At 43.6% G+C, this 17,453-nt stretch overlaps 1 protein-coding gene across 1 annotated transcript in view; it reads right to left on the minus strand.

Moving 5' to 3' along the window:
- The window catches only part of FSD2 (fibronectin type III and SPRY domain containing 2), a 41,478-nt gene extending 29,400 nt beyond the window's left edge, over window positions 1–12,078 (minus strand). The window contains exons 1-5 of the mRNA XM_075345842.1: window positions 11,974–12,078; window positions 8,816–9,691; window positions 8,325–8,420; window positions 8,001–8,234; window positions 2,966–2,988 (exon numbers count right to left, since the gene is read on the minus strand). Coding sequence (XP_075201957.1) covers window positions 2,966–2,988; window positions 8,001–8,234; window positions 8,325–8,420; window positions 8,816–9,673 — 1,211 coding nt within the window. The 5' untranslated portion in view covers window positions 9,674–9,691; window positions 11,974–12,078. The remainder of the gene's footprint in view (window positions 1–2,965; window positions 2,989–8,000; window positions 8,235–8,324; window positions 8,421–8,815; window positions 9,692–11,973) is intronic.
- Between the last annotated feature and the right edge of the window lie 5,375 nt (window positions 12,079–17,453).

A 17,453-nucleotide genomic window follows, 5' to 3' on the forward strand; every position in this document is an offset into this window, starting at 1 on the left:
CCCTGCGGCTGATACTGTAGCCCGTGACTTCGCTACCATTTGGGACTCTGTCAAGGCGTCCCTTGGACGCGCTTCCCAGCGGATGAAAAAACACGCTGACAAGAGGCGTCTGGACCCTCCGTGTTTCTCTCCTGGTGACCTGGTCTGGCTTGCTTCCCAATACATCCGATTGAAGATACCTTCCTACAAGCTGGGTCCTCGCTACATCGGGCCGTTCAAGGTCCTCTGCAAGATCAACGAGGTCTCTTACAAGCTACAGCTCCCGGCCACGATGAGGATACCCAACTCATTCCACGTCTCCCTGCTCAAGCCGGTTGTCCTTGGTCCCTTCTCCGCTGCTGCCAGTCCGGCTCCTCCACCTATTGCCGATGACGACATCTATGCGGTAAGGGATATCGTGGCCATGAAGACTGTTCGAGGCCGACAGTTCTTTCTGGTGGACTGGGAGGGGTATGGTCCTGAGGATAGGTCCTGGGAGCCCAGGGAGAACGTGGGCACTCCTCTGATCCGTGCCTTCATGTCCCGGTTGCGGGGAGGGGGGCGTGGGGGGGGGGGGTACTGTCACGCTCCCCGGGTCCTTGGCTCCCCTCCCCGGGTCCTCTACTCCGCTCCCCGGGTCCTCAGCCCCGCTCCCCGGCTCACCTGCCACGCTCCCCGGGTCCTTGGCTCCTGTGCCCGTCCTTCCCAGGCCCCCTGGTCTCCGATCGCGGCGCCCGACGGCTTCCCAGGCCCTGGCCGGCTCCCCTGCGTCCTCTTCTCAGCCTCCTTCCCTGGCTTCTGGCACCCGGGCTGCGCGCATGCGCATTAGGGCGCGCGCGCGGTCACTGACCCTTTCTTAAAGGGCCAGCGTCCATTAACAGGAAATGAGGCCAAACAGGTACAGGGTATAAAGGGGTGTATTGTCCAAGAGGGCGGGGCCTGATCTTCGTGTTTTCCAAGCTAGGAGTCAGGTCTCCTTGTGTCGTATTGCCATACTCACGTATCTCTCTTCTAGAGCTGATCCTGCCTCGCCAGCCGGTCCTGCTGACTCCCGAACCCCGCACGCTGTCCGTCTGCCATCTGACAGTCCGTACCATCTTGGATCCCTGCTGTGACCCGTCATCTCGCTCCAAAAGGTTCCGGACCCCGCCTGACATCATCTCGGCTTCCGAACCTGAGCTACGTCACCCGGACTACCATCCGTGACTCCGTGGTCCCAGGGACTTCTTCGGTACCTTCACTTGCACGGACTGTTCTACTGCCCATACTGCTGCAGCTACCGGACTCCTTACCACCATCTTAGAGTTCGGCCCAGTGGATCCACCTCCTGGGTCTGCCCGACCGCCTGACCCTGACATATACAGTGCCCGCACGCAAATGTACCAAAAATCACATTAATTTATCCAAAGCCCTATATAGGCTACCCAAGCCATTATTTTAAATGGACTATTGATCCTATTCTACAGGCAAACTTTAGCAATGTGTTTGTCCAAGATGCTGCCTCCTGCAGAACAATGGACACCTTAAACACTTTAAAACTCTTTAGCATATCCATGTACATGACAATCTATGATATACTCTCATTGTAAAATATGCCACATCAAGCATAACCCTTGGTAGTCAAAGAAATCACCCTTTATGAGGGGCTTCTGATAACTCTTTGGCTTTGTGATTTTTTTTGTTTCTATGGTAACGATTTTTACATCACATGAAAGCCTTCTGTGTCTAATATACGTTTTCAAAATTTTGTGTTTGTTGCTTATGACAACAGTGTTCTACGCAGGCGAGAAAACAAAATGGCGGAGTCTAATCTGATATTCACTGCAACTGAGAGCAGTGGAGTGATAAAATTCCTTTAGTTCTGCAAGGAAAGTCCGTGAAGGATATTCATGGTGATATGTCGCAGACATTGGGGGATCAATGCCCTTCATATTCCACAATTAAAAACTGGGTTGCCAAATTTAAAACGGGCCACTTCAGCACCAAAGATGAGGAATGTCCTGGACAACCAAGAGCGGTTGTTGTTCCAGAGATCGTCGATGCTGTGCACAACCTCATACTGAAGAATCAACGAATTTCAGCTAAAGCAATAGCAGACATCATGGGGATTTCCTGTGAACGTTTTTGTGTCATTATCCATGAACATTTAGACCTGAGGAATCTATGTGCAAAGTGGGTCCCCAAATGTTTGACAAAAGATCACAGAAGCATGCGAGTGAAAACTTCCCAGTCCATTTGTCAGCGTTTCCAGATTGATAAGAATTGCCTGGATCGACTGGTCACTATGGATGAGACCTGGGTTTATTTGCATGATCCTGAAAATAAGGAGCCGTCAAAAAAGTGGAGGCACAGTGGTTTTCCTTATCCATAGAAGTTCAGGGTGCAAAAATCAGCCACTAAGGTGATGGCATCTGTGTTCTGGGATAAGGAGGGCATGCTGCTAGTGGACTGATTTCAAAAGGGTTCCACCATCAATGTAAGGTATTACATTGAACTTTTGGACAAATTGAAGGCAGCTCTGAAGGCCAAAAGGCGTGGCAAGCTGTCCAAAGGAATCTTGTTCCTGCAAGACAACGCCTCCGCTCACACTGCACAAGCGACCACGGCAAAACTGGCAGAGCTGGGCTTCCAGCTGCTTGACCACCCACCTAATTCACCAGATCTAGCTCCCTCCAACTATCATCTGTTTCCAAATCTGAAGAAACACCTCAAGGGTACCAAATTTTACACCATTTCAAATGCCTTGGCTGCTACGGATGCCTGGTTTGAGGCACAACCGAAATCCTTCTTTTTGTTAGGCTTATACAACATGGAATACCAATGTAAGAAGTGTGTTGACATCAGTGGAGAGTATGTGGAATAAATGTAAAGTTTCATCATCCTATCTCGTTTCTCTCTGGGTAAAACCAAAAACTTATCAGTAGCCCCTCATATAATCACTGTTCAACTGGGAAAAGTTCTATAGTGCAGAAATCATAACTTTTACCTGTTGGTTGTGTCAACTGCAGTCTGCAAAAGAGAATAAAAAAAACGCAATATTAGCCAATATGAATCTAACGGACTTATTCAGTTAGGCAATGCCAAAATGATTTGAACTAATTTTATATGCACAAATATTATACAAGTAATATCAAATATAATGACTTACATAAATATTAATGCAGTGGCGTAGCGTGGGTTGTCAGTGTCCAGATCAAGGCAATTATTTTGGGACCCCTAACATGTAGACCGTTAGCATTTCCTAAGTCCCTTTTATGAGTCTGGTAGTGATCCCCTAATTTTATTACCTTAACCCTAAACTTAGCCTTACCCCTTTCCCAGCCTTAACTCTTACTCTAGTTAAAAGCCTGTCCCTAGTCTTTTCTCTATTGTAAACCCTAAAGGGGGCTTTACATGCAACGATATCGCTAACGAGATGTCGTTGGGGTCACGGAATTTGTGACACACATCCGGCCTCATTAGCGACGTCGTTGCATGTGACACGTACGAGCAACCGCTAACTATCAAAAATACTCACCTAATCGTTGATCGTTGACACGTCGTTCAAATCCCAAATATCGTTGATGGTGCAGGATGCAGGTTGTTCATTGCTCCTGAGGCAGCACACATCGCTACATGTGACACTCCAGGAACGACGAACAACAGCGTGCCTGCATCCTCCAGCAATGAGGTGGGCGTGACTTTCCTGCGGCTGCTCTCCGCCCCTCCGCTTCAATTGGACGCCTGCCGTGTGACGTTGCTGTGACGCCGCACGAACCGCCCCCTTAGAAAAGAGGCAGTTTGCCGGCCACAGCAACGTCGTTAGGTAGGTAAGTATGTGTGACGGGTACTAGCGATATTGTGCGCCACGGACAGCGATTTGCCCGTGACGCACAAATGACGGGGGCGGGTGCTTTCGCGAGTGACATCGCTAGCGATGTCGCTGCGTGTAAAGCCCCCTTTAGTGTTAGAATTGCTCAACTAGAGCTAGAAAAATGTAGCAAAAAAGTGTTTTATTTTTGAAAAACATGGTAACAGGTCTTAGAGTTAAAAGAAGGTAAACATGATTCAGTATTACCTTCATCATTACAGTACAGTACACTCAGATCTACCTCTCTGGTCCAGATGTCACTTCTCTGCTGTCCAGAATCCCAGAGTGCCTATCTGCTATATCTTCCTTCTTCTCCTCTCGCTTCCTAAAGCTCAATGTGGCCAAAACTGAGCTGATCATCTTTCCTCCATCTCCCCTACACTCTCTACCTGATCTATCTATTACAATAAATAACATCACGCTCTCCCCAGCACCCAAAGGTCGGTGCCTCGGAGTGACCTTTGACTCTGCCTTGTCCTTCATACCACACATTCAATCCCTCACCACCTCCTGTCGTCTTCAACTCAAAAATATTTCCAGAATCCGTCCCTTCATCAATTCTCAATCTACAAAAATGCTAGTGCATGCTCTCATAATCTCCCGCCTCGACTACTGCAACATCCTCCTATGTGGTCTCCCTGCTAACACGCTCGCCCCTCTCCAGTCCATCCTTAATGCTGCTGCCCGACTGATCCACCTCTCGCCTCACTACCACCCCGCTTCTCCTCTCTGCATGTCCCTTCACTGGCTCCCAATCTTCCATCGTATCCAATTCAAACTACTAATACTGACTTACAAAGCCATCCACAAATTGTCTCCTCCATATATCTCTGAACTAATCTCTCGCTACACTCCAAAACGTAATCTCCGGTCCTCCCAAGATCTCCTTCTATCCTCCTCTCTCATTCGCTCCTCATGCAACCGTCTCCAAGACTTCTCCCGAACATCCCCAGTCTTCTGGAACTCACTGCCTCAACACGTCAGATTATCTACTACACTTGCAAACTTCAAACGGAACCTAAAGACTCATCTGTTCAGAAATGCCTATAACCTTGAATGACCTCACTGCCCCACCACCGTGCGGAGCTGCCGCCCCACCACCGTGCGGAGCTGCCGCCCCACCACCGTGCGGAGCTGCCGCCCCACCACCGTGCGGAGCTGCCGCCCCACCACCGTGCGGAGCTGCCGCCCCACCACCGTGCGGAGCTGCCGCCCCACCTACACCCCACCTACTGTCTCCTCCCCATAATCCTATAGAATGTAAGCCCGCAAGGGCAGGGCCCTCTTCCCTCTGTACTAGTCTGTCTACTGTAACTTGTACATGTATTTTGTATGTAACCCCCTTCTCATGTACAGCACCATGGAATCAATGGTGCTCTATAAATAAATAATAATAATAATAATAATCATTAGCTGCTCAGCCTCTGTCACCTCGGTCGCAACACAACCAAAGATTAAAAACATCATGATCAGGATGTGTGAGGGACCAAAGAGCATACCAATCTCAGGAATCAACCAATCTCAGGAAAAATACAGATATAATGGCCGGGAAAGACAGGAATATATAATGTCAAACAGAACCAAATTAATGTTGAAGGTTCAATAATACAACATAGTAAGTAAACAAAGCACAATTAGAAAGTGCATGTAAATATCCCAGATCCATTACCATAGAAAATATCACATGACCCGATATAAATAAACCATACCCGAAGCTTACAGCAGTCCCTCACACCACTCCAACAATCGTTTTGCCATGATTTCGATGATGGAAATAGCCAAGTCTATCATACACCTATTATAGTTTCATGTTTTCAGTTTGTTTTTAAGACCTATATGACTCAAACAAAATGCACTAAATAATCCCAAAGATCGTCAACACAAAGAGTGCTCGCTATTAAGCCAAATATAACAGGGCTCCAAATCATTACTATGTATTTTGTAACCTTTTCCATTGTTGTCAAAAAATTCTTACAGTATGGACTATTATGATATAGTAGAATTAATTAAGAAATACACCCCCATGGTGCATCAGGATCCTATTTTAGCTAAAATATTAAACAATGGCATTAATTTTGTTGCAAAAAAAAAAAATCAAGGAATCTAGCCAATATGACTTCACCCAGTCTATTCACTAGTAGATCCAATAGACATACTTGGCTACATCTAAATGGCTCATTCAAATGTGGATCAGACACATGCAACCTATGTAAATATATGCAGAAAACTAAACATTTTTTTTGAGAACAATGGAAAAGGTTACAAAGTAAAAGAATTTATAAATTGTTCAACTACCCATGTAGTATATCTGGCAACATGTACTACCTGTAAGAAATATTACGTTGGTTGTACTATACGCACACTAAAAAACGTGTCAGTGAGCATATATCAGGGTCTGCAATTACTTCCAACACTACATCGAAATCTTTGTCCATGCTCTCCAAACATTTTCGGGAAATTCACTACGGCAATGTTCATACCTTTCTGGTAACTGGTATTGAACGTATACAATAACCCGCAAGCGGAGGTGACTGGCTGAAAGCGGTTAGAGCTCAGGAAGCTCACTGGATTCTAGAGTTAAGCCAGGATCCCCCATTGTTTTAATGCCAGAAATTATTTAAATTTCATTTTCTGAGTTGGACATCTCTAATATTTGAGCAGATACCTATGACTGGAACCACTTCTATTTAATTGTGCTTCTTTTCACGTGAACCATAGTGTGCTATTGATGTATATTAAGGCTGCTAAGTGTATTTATTTTTTTGCTATATCAATGCAAATCTATGCAGTGTGCAACATATACAGCAATGTTCATTTTATTGTATCCTTTTCCTTATGGATTTTATCAAACCTAAGGGATTTTATCTACATGCCTCTCTAGATTTTCATTCTTGATCTATTCATGCAACAGGTCTGACACCCAACCCTGTTTAATGGGATTATGCTAATTATTCCAACTGGGTTTGCCTTTCAGATTTCTGCCCTGAGCCTGTCTGCCTTTGGTCTTTATAAATTAGTCTTTTATTTGGCTAATATCATCTATGAGTAAAGGCCCCTTTACACACTGAGACTTTCTAGCGATCCCACCAGCGATCCCAAGCTGGCCGGGATCGCTACAAAGTCTCTGGCGAGTCGCTGGTGAGCTGTCAAACAGGCAGACCTGGCCAACGACGCAACAGCGATCCGGACCTGCAGAGCGACCTAGCTAGTCATTGGGGACGTTGTAAAGCAGCTTTTTGAAAGGGAAGTCGCTAACGAAGTCGCTGTAAAGTCCCCTTTACACACTGAAACTTTCTAGCGTTCATGCTGCACAGCGGGAAACAAAGGACCAAAGAATGGTCCTGAACGATTTGTAGCGATCACAACTTCACAGCAGGGGCCAGGTCGCTGATGTGTTTCACACACTGCAATGTCGCTGGGGAGGTCGCTATTACGTCACAAAACCGGTGACGTTACAGCGATGTCGTTTGCGATGTTGCAGTGTGTAAAGCCACCTTAAGGATCTTACAGTATTTACAGATCCGAAATGTGTCAGTGTTATTCATGGACTTTTAATTGTATGTCACTTTTTAACATGAGGATCCAATAAAGAGGTTTTTGATTCTTATACTATTTTTGGATGGTTTCCTATCTGTTGCTGGACTTTAATTTAATTTTTTGTTGTTGCTCTAGCCTGGGAACCCCAATCCTGGTGTTATCCGTGCATTACAATTGGACTCACACTTCAGGCATTATGATAGGCTGAAAATAATATTTTTCTTTCTTTCTTTTTGTCTTTTACTCCAGTGGCCATTTTGACTTGTGAACTTATTTGAAAATTTAGTAAAATTTATGAAAAATAAAAGTATTATCCTTTAGCACATAACTCTGCGAACAGCTTACCAAATATCAATCCATTCTTTATAAACTAATACTGCTGACGTAGACACAGCTATATAGTATGGTTGAAAAAAGTAATGTGTCCATCAAGTAGAAACAAGGGAAGCACATGAAAAAAAGGAAGGGGTATAGGTAAAGCCATAATACGTGAACCAATCTGCCATAAAAGAGCAAATATTTAAAACCTCCTGATTCTGAGTATCGATCAACATTCACACCAAGAATATATTCATATATTTACAGAAATATTTATGCTGGTGAACTGGTGGTATAGACCTTCAGTAGCTTTTACCTTCACAAATTCCACTTTGTCATTCTGCTTGAATAACTGCTGTATTGTCTCCATTAAATCTTTTGAAGTGTCAAGACTTTTCCCACAATTAACCAATTGCTCAAATAAGGATTCCAGTTTAAGCCTCTTCTCTTCCCCAATAGCTTGCATTTTTTCTTCAAGCTTCGATGCAATAGTATCTATCACTTCTGTGCAATGCAACTCAAGATTCTGGTCCTGTCTCCCCGAATTTTCCTGGAAAACATAAAACATCAGATATTTATTACTGTTCATACAACATGTATCTAATTATCTAGTAAATAATTTGAAAAAACCAACCCTCACCTCTATTGTGGTATACATCTCCTCAAGGTGTCCTGCGAAATTCTCCATCTGGGTGATCTGCTCTTCAAGTTTGCACATGTTTTTGTGTATTTCTTCCTTAAGATTGGAACAAAGTTTTATTAAGCAAACGTGTGTTATTAAAACAATCCCAATCACATGTATGGAATGGATTTTTCAGTCTTAGAAATTTTCTTTAAAAAAAAAAAAATCAACAAATCAAGGTGCTTTGTAATTAGTGGTCCAGCACAAATTATTTTACGATGCATTGGAAACTGGAATTATTATTTCTATGTGGTCACTGGAAATATGAGATAATATATAGTAGTTTGTTTTGCATAAAATATGAAATTATATTTTAAGCAGCAAATACAATATTATACAGTATCATGGTTCTGGGCTTAGCAGTGGTCAATGCCACCACCATTTCCTGTCTACCATATTATACCTTTACTAAAAGTACTTGCACAATATCTTATTCCATCTAATCGTACCTTGATTTCTTCTAACGCAGCACTCATTTCTTTGACATCATGATCTTTGTGTATGCCAAATAGCTTTTCAAAGGCTCTAATAGGTGTTTGGCATACGAGACAGAAAATGTCTGGAGCTTCTTCTCTGTCTTCATTGACCGGATTACTTGAATCAGTGCATGAAGCCTCTGTACCTTTTGCTGTGTTAACATTGACTCCTGCATCTTCACAGCTGTCAACCGGAAGTTGTACTGGGATTTCTTGTTTGATATCTATATGTCCAGAGCTGTCATCTACAGGATTTTCGCATTCTTGATAACTTTGTTTTTTGTCTTTACTTTGACTACTATCTGAAGAAGCCTTAACTTTCTCTCCGACATCCTCTTTTTGAGTGTGTTTGTCTGTATGAGGTGCATTTGCCAGACCTTTGGGGATGTCACCTTCATGCATAGATCGGGCATTTTGTTTTGTATGTTGAATGGTTTTCACTGGGTAAGGAACATTAGGTTTTGTAGGCACTTGGTGGTATGGTTCTGTAAAGAATAGAAATTCATCTGCATCTTTGTCCTCAGACAATCCATATAATTTTGCCAAATCATCAACTTCTTTTTGTAAATCCGCCTCTGTCTTGTCGGCACCAGTAGTTTTTACGTTTTTGTGTTCATCGCTCTCTTCTTGTACTTGCTCTTCCTCTTCATTTTCAGGTAATGTTTCTAATCTGTGGTGTGAGTCATACAGATCAGTGTGATAAAACGTCAGGTCCTTCTGCTCTGGCTCATTTTCTTCTTCTTTAGATTTAGATTCTTCTGCTTGATTTATACATGCATCATCATCATTAGATCTGACAACTTCCAGCTCTTTCACTTTTTCAAGCTCCATTACTTGACTCCCCAATATCTACATGATGGTTTATCATGGTAAATGGAAATGACAAGGAAAGAAAAGGATATCGTAATTAAGCCATTTCATAATTATATTTATTATATATTTTTAGGAACATCTAGAAGACTACAAATAATTCCTTATCCTCCTCTCATGGACATGTTAAATGCAAATCCACTTGGTTTAGCTGCTATACTTCTCCATCTCCCATGCAGTTCTACAGCTTGACATATTTGCCATTTTAGGTCTTTGTCAAGATGGGTGAAACCACTGTAGATGCTTGTAACATGACGGAGGGTATGTATCACGAAAGGTGGTGTAAACCTGGATGTCTGCTCTGGTACTTATAATGCAAAGAGACTTTTTTTGGCGTTCTAGGGATAGATTTTATGGATAGCCAGGGAGATGGACGGGTCTGGCTATTCATATACCTCTGCATGTGTGTATCTCATATTGTTAAAATGTAACTGATTATTTGACACATGGTCAGTGTTTTGGAGGTTATGCCTCCAGAAAGGAACGTCTGAGAGAGGGGTTGTATGTACTGACCGAGGTCATTGAGTGGAGAATGAGATACCTCCACAAGGATACTTTGGAGGGAAACTGTATCTGAATCTGAGCGGGCGTACCACCAGTGCAATGGTCTAAAAACCGTGTTGATGTTCCTTGAAGCCAGATAAGGGCTTGTGTTATGTGACCAGGACTGTGGTTTATGTGGTGTGAATAAACTAACTGGACTGTTAAATGAAAGCGTTCCTGTGTGCTACCTTAAAGAGCAAGCAGAGTGAGTGACCCCTTCATAGAGCTGTATCACTGTGTCTATCATTGTCTTTATTTTTTAATATAAATGTATAGAATTCTGTAATTAATCACCTGTTCAGACCATGTTTGTTGTGTACAGTCAGCAATAGATATTCTTGCTGCATATGTTCAATGTGTTCGTAGAGTTGAACAGAACCAGCGGATGCTGAAAGGGGCAGTATATATTTTTAAACTATCAAAAAATACTACTGGTTTTCTTGTCCAGTTGGCATTTACATAAAGTCTACTGTTCAGAATATTTAAGAGTATGGATGACGTATGCCACACACAGTGTGATCAGATTAACAAATAACTATAACTTTTCACAACTTGACAGAACGGAACATTAGAAGAAGCTACATGTACAAATAAATGGAGTGAATACAGGATTGAACTGTTCAACCTTCATTTTAATATCCAAATGAGGTACATGATACACAAAGATATATTAAGTGAAATATTTAAAGCCCCAATGAGCTCATTAGTCATAGCATGGACTATGTGTTTTATAATAACATGGAATTTATTTTCATATTTTGATGTTGAAGCCTGAAGTTATAAGACATATTTGGATACTTTATTTACTCCATATACGGGCGGCACGGTCGCTCAGTGGTTAGCACTGCAGACTTGCAGCGCTGGGGTCCTGGGTTCAAATCCCACCAAGGACACCATCTGCAAGGCGTTGTATGTTCTCTCCGTGTTTGCGTGGGTTTCCTCCGAGTACTCCGGTTTCCTCCCACACTCCAAAGACATACAGATAGGGACTCTAGATTGTGAGCCCCAATGGGGACAGTGTTGCCAATGTATGTAAAGCGCTGCGGAATTAACAGCGCTATATAAATGAATAGATATTATTATTATATTATTATATACCTATAACATATACTTCTCTACCCTCTGTGTATCTGCTGGTTGGTGTACGCTGAGCTGGACTTGTTCTGTATGCAATTCTCTGATCTATTTTTGTAGGTTCACGCATTAACAACCAATGGTGGACACAGACAGACGAGGGCCCCTGTGCAAGAACAATACATGGCACCTTTGTAGTCAAATAGCTCATGAAAATGCACAATTCCACCCATTTTAGAGATGACAATGGGCACCTTTACCTCCTGGGCTCCTGTGCGGCTGCACAGGATCCACCAATGATATGTCCAGCAATACCAGAGCAGCCAGGCACAAAAGAAGACTAATGATTAATTAATTAATAATGGACAAAACCACAAAAGTGACCACAGGAGATGAAGACCGAATAAGCAGCTTCTTAACACATATAGTTTATTCTCCAGTATCTCAAGATTACTAAACACCAGCTCCTAACTGCACAAATCAGAGTCTGGCAAGGTATTAAATACAATATTGGATGCAGTTTATGTGATTTTGACTTTTTCCACTGCAGAGAGGATGGCATTGTCATATGAAAGAGGCATCAGAAACTCAGCATGAAGCTCATAAATGGCTCCGAAATGTAAATTATCCATGCACAAAATTACCTGATAATCTGGGTTCCTCTCCTTGTGTGAGACAACCGCACAGAGGAGACTCTGGGATCTGCTTATGGAAGAGGAGCATGAAAGCCCCTGGGTAATTTTAGACTGTGCCCAGGAATACTGATATCCCAGCAGTAATGGAGGATGACAAATATAGATCTCCTGCAGCTGTTCTCTACTCTTCGTGTGTCAAAAGGAGAAGCTTTAGAAGTCTGCTGAGGAAATGTCACTCTGCTTAGTACTGGCAGAAAACAGCTACAGACTAGATAATCCGGAGGTAAAGTAATTTACTCTCCCAGGAGCAAAACAGAATTACATGTGGTTTTATATATGTACAGCCAGTGATAGATGTATAGTATCGGTTAAATGTTTGGACACACGGGTTTTTCATGCAATGGTTTTCCTTGTTCTTATTGGAATGTGCATATTGTTGACTAAGACTGAAGGCAGCAAAACCTTGAAGAGACACATAAGAAAACAAGAAATAAAAAAATATTTGTGTAACGATCCAGAATATGTGTTACGCCTCTTTCAAACATCTCTGATTTTTCACGTACGCAAAAAAAATGTCATCAGTGCTGTGGATATGAGCGTTGTCAGTGTTTGGTCAGTGTGTCCGTTTTTCCCATCAGTATTTCATCAGTGAATTTCATAAATTGATAAATGAATAGATACATTACAAAGTTTTCCTATTTTTTGCAATGTTAGTCACGGATAGCACACAGACTGCCCACTGATGCCATTCATGTGCTGTCCGTGATTTTCATGTACCCATAGACTTGAATTGGTAATTTTCATTCATGATGCTGGTAAAAAATGGACATCTCCATGGTCTTTGCACTGACTCATGATCCGCAAAACAACTCGAACATGTGAACAGTACTATGGACTATAATGGGCACATGTTCTATTTGTAAAAACTATGGATAGAACACATACATGAAAATTGATGAGGCCTAAAGGGCCCGTTACACGCTATGATATATCTAATGATATGTCGTCGGGGTCACGTCGTTAGTGACGCACATCCGGCATCATTTGACATATCGTAGCGTGTGACAGACAGCTACGAGCGACTGTGAACGAGCAAAAATACTCACCTGATCGTTGCTCATTGGCACGTCGCTCATTTTCAAAAAATCGATCGTCCTTCTGCGCACCGGTTGTTCATTGTTCCCAAAGCAGCACACATCGCTCCGTGTGACACCCCGGGAACAATGAACTGCAGCTTACCTGCGTTCCGCCGGCAATGCGGAAGGAATGAGTTGGGCAGGATGTTACGTCCCGCTCATCTCCGCCCCTCCGCTTCTATTGGGCGACCGCTGTGTGACGTCGCTGTGACGCCGAACATCCCTCCCCCTTCAGGAAGAGAATGTTCGCAGCCCACAACGACATCGTCCGGGAGGTAAGTGCGTGTGACAGGGGGTTAACGACTTTGTGTGCCACGGGCAACTAATTGCCCGTGACGTACAAACGACGGGGGCGGGTACGATCGCTAGATCGTACCGTGTGACGCCGACCTTAACCTTATATTCCTTAAAGTACCCCCTTTTACTTTGGTGACAGCTTTTCTTCCTCTTTGCATTTGTGGGGGGACGGGGCAGGCAGGTGTAGTCGTGTGTGCAGGGGTTGCCAGGCCGCAAAGCAGCCGCTCGGTAACCCCTTGCCTCCCGGTCGCCGCTCCACTGCAGGAATGCTTTCGCCACAGTCTATTCTTTCTCAATAAAGCAGACATCGGTATATTTTCTTCCAACAACTGAACACGGGCACCGCTCCTAGTTCCGATGAGGTTCCCTTCAGACTCCACTCCAACAATTGGCCGACTGCTTTCCTTGCACCTGAGCTCCATCAGACAACACTAGGCCCCTCATTATCCTGTCTGACGTCACACTGCATGAATCGATTAAAAAAGTCATTAAACCTATCCATCTCACCCACAGGGATTAGCTTGCGCTTTGGAAGGGCTCAGTGCGACAGGTCCACTGACCTTCAGTCTTGCAGGGGATTTCATTGGGTTTTTTATCCAAGAAAGAACGAACGCCACCCCGATCGACCGGACTCAACCCCTCTTCTCAGGATGCAGTTCCGACAGTCCTCTTAAGAGCAGGACCCCGCGTGTCCGGTATCAAAGGTTTGATCCTTAGGATCATTGAAAATAGAATATATGGTCTTGTTCTCTCTATTTCCTACTGGGGACTATCCTCCCCTCCTTCTGTATCCTGTCCAATTTATACCCTATTCTTCTTTTTTCACTTAACCCTTGTTTTGCCTAACCAGGTGCCAGGGCAGCCACCACTAAACCACATTGACACCTGGTGGTCATTTCCAAAATACACATTTATTACATCAGATAAACCTTTCTGTGTGCCGGCTTCTTTTACAGGGGGATGGCGGAGCCTTAACTCCCCTACACATTCTCTCAAGCAGCTTCATCTGGTAGTCACTTGGACTGGGCTTTCCAACAGTCTTGAAGGAGTTCCCAGAGGTGCTGAGCTTTGTTGGCTGCTTTGCTTTCACTATGTGGTTCAACTCATCCTAAACCATTTCAATTGGGTTAAGGTCAGGTGACTATGGTGGCTATGCCATCTGGCGCAGCATTCCATCTTCTCCTTCTTGGCAATATAGCCATTACATAGCCTGGAGGTGGTTTTGAGTCAGTGTCCTGTTGACATTGATGTCTAAACTTTACCTTTGGATGGACCTTCAATACATTTTTAGACTTTCTCCACATTTACCATTGGCTCCTTTGCTCTGGTGTGCTGGTTTAAGGGTCAGCTGGACTTTTTCTTTATTTACTGAACTGATGAAGCTGCTTGAGAGACTGCCAAAGGTTTGTAAGGTTATCATTAGAGTATAAAGGGGGTACTTTGAAGAATCTAAAGGTTTATCACATAATGTGGTTTGTTTCACATATGTTTCTTTACTCCTTATTTCCATATGTGTTCCTTAGTGATTTTGCTGCTATCAGTCTGAATCTACAATGTGCACATTCCAATAGGAACAAGAAAAACCTTTGCATGAAAAGATGTGTCCAAACTTTTCACAGGTACTGTATATATGAACTTTTGTGCTACATGCATTTGTGTATACAGCAATGGTAACATAGTTATTTGCGATGTGATAGTATATCATTGTGATTAGCGCAAACATACCTACCTAATATTATGAAGGTTCTACTTGTGCCATTAAGCAGATCTGACCCATTGAGGCATGAACTCAAAAAGGCCTCCAGGTTGGGCCTCTATGGTATAGACTTGTTTTATTGGCACATCCTACAAATGCTCAAGCAGGTTTACGAGAGTGGAATTTGAAGGAGAGATCAACACTTTGATCCCTTTGTTATGTTCCTCAAACCATTACTGAACAATATTTGCAGTGTAATGCATTTCCTACTGAGAGATGCCACTGTCGTTGCCATGAAGGATTGTGCTTGATCAGAGATGTTTAGATAGGATTCTTGTCAAAGTAACATCCACATGAATGCCAGGACTCAAGGTTTCCCAGAAGGACATTGCTCAGAGCATCACACTGTGCAGTGTTTGCCTTTTTCTAAATCCTGGCAACACCTCGTCACAAAGGTAAGTGATGCATTAGCACCTGACCATGGTCCAGTTCTGATACTCACATACCCCATGGCACTTGGACCAGTATGCTGCTTTTAGTGTTAAGCCTGCTTTACACGAGTCGATCTATCGTGCGATAGCACGAGCGATCGTACCCGCCCCCGTCGTTTTTGCGTCACGGGCAAATCGCTGCCCGTGGCGCACAAACTCGTTTAACCCCCGTCACACGCACTTACCTTCCGGACGACCTCGCTGTGGGCGACGAACGTCCACTTGCTGAAGTGGGAGGGACGTCAATAGAAGCGGGGGGGCGGAGATGAGCGGGACGTAAACATCCCGCCCACCTCCTTCCTTCCATTAAGCCGGCGGGTGCCGTGGGACGCAGGTACACTTTGTTCATCGTTCCCGTGGTGTCACACGGAGCAACGTGTGATGCCACGGATACGATGAACAACCTGCACCCATGAAAATAAACGAGATTATGAAAGTTAGCGATGAGTACACGATTTGTGAACGATACTGCGTTGCTCAGAGGTGTCACAAGAGACGACGTCGTGCGCTATGCCGGATGTGCGTCACGAAAACCGTGACCCCGACGACATATCGCACAATCTATCGTCTCGTGTAAAGCCCGCATTACAGCCACTCAGGTGTGTAGCACTATGTGTTTTGAGACCTTTCTTGTGGACTACCTGTTCTTAAATGGATAAAATTGTAAAGTGCTGTTAAAAATGTGCAATTTACATCTTATTAGAAATCCTCTTTGTTCTCAAGACTCAAAAGAATATTTTAATAATGTACATCTTGCTTTCTAGGTTTCCAGCCACCCTGCAGTGTCAGAGTGTGCGGTTCTTCAGTTAAGGAGAGAACATTACTGGTAAGCTCTATGCTTTACAGCCTTCTCTTGGTGCTTTAAAGCGGGCCAGATCACTAATCCCTCCAGTTTTGGTACTCCTGCACTTCTCCCATACTCCAGAGGAAAAGCATCTAAGGCTGGAATCACACTTGCGAGTGTAAAATCGATCCGATTCTCATGCCAGAAAGTCCGTCGATTTCTTTTCACATTTCATCAGTGTGCTGTCAGTGTGCTGTCAGTGTGCTGTCAGTTTTTACCCTCAGCAGCTGCTACTCATGTACTGTTATGTACAGGAGCATTTACATTATTCTCTGCTACTTGCTAGAAATCTATTGAGAAAAACGGATGTCACTAGGATGGTGTATGTGCCGTCCGTGTGACATGCGTTTTTTTTCCACGCACCCATAGACTTTCATTGAAGAGACTCGCGCGAGAAACTCACCAAAATGCAGCATGCTGCGATTTTTTTCTCAGTCCGATTTGGACTGAGAAAAAAATAGCAGATGGGAGCTGCCTCATTGATTAACATGTGTCCGAGTGCAATGCGAGAATTTCTCGCATTGCACTCGTGCGAGTTAATCACAAGTGTGAAGCCGGCCTTAGGAGAATGCTCAGTTTGAACCTGCGATGTAACCTTGCAGCTGGTTTCAACTTTCAATCTTCAGATGAACACCGCCCTCAGCAGCCAGATTAGAGGTAGGCAGAGTAAGGGTATGTGCGCACGTTGCTTTTTACCTGCTTTTTTGCTGCTTTTTCTTCTGCGCTGTTTAATGCCAAAATGGATGTGTTCTTCTATTCAAGCAAAGTCTATGGGAATTTGGGTTTCTTGTTCACACTATGTTGTTCAAAATGCTGCCTTTTTGTGGCCGAACTTTGGTCAAAAACTCAGCTTTGCAGTGCAAAACCCAAATGGCAAAAACAATTGACATGTTGCTTCTTTGAAAAGCTGAGTTTTTGACCAAAGTTCTGCCTCAAAAAGGCAGCATTTTAAACAACATAGTGTGAACAAGAAACCCAAATTCCCATAGACTTTGCTTGAATAGAAGAACACATCCATTTTGGCA

This window comes from Anomaloglossus baeobatrachus, chromosome 4, assembly GCF_048569485.1.
Source record: "Anomaloglossus baeobatrachus isolate aAnoBae1 chromosome 4, aAnoBae1.hap1, whole genome shotgun sequence".
NCBI lineage: Eukaryota > Metazoa > Chordata > Amphibia > Anura > Aromobatidae > Anomaloglossus > Anomaloglossus baeobatrachus.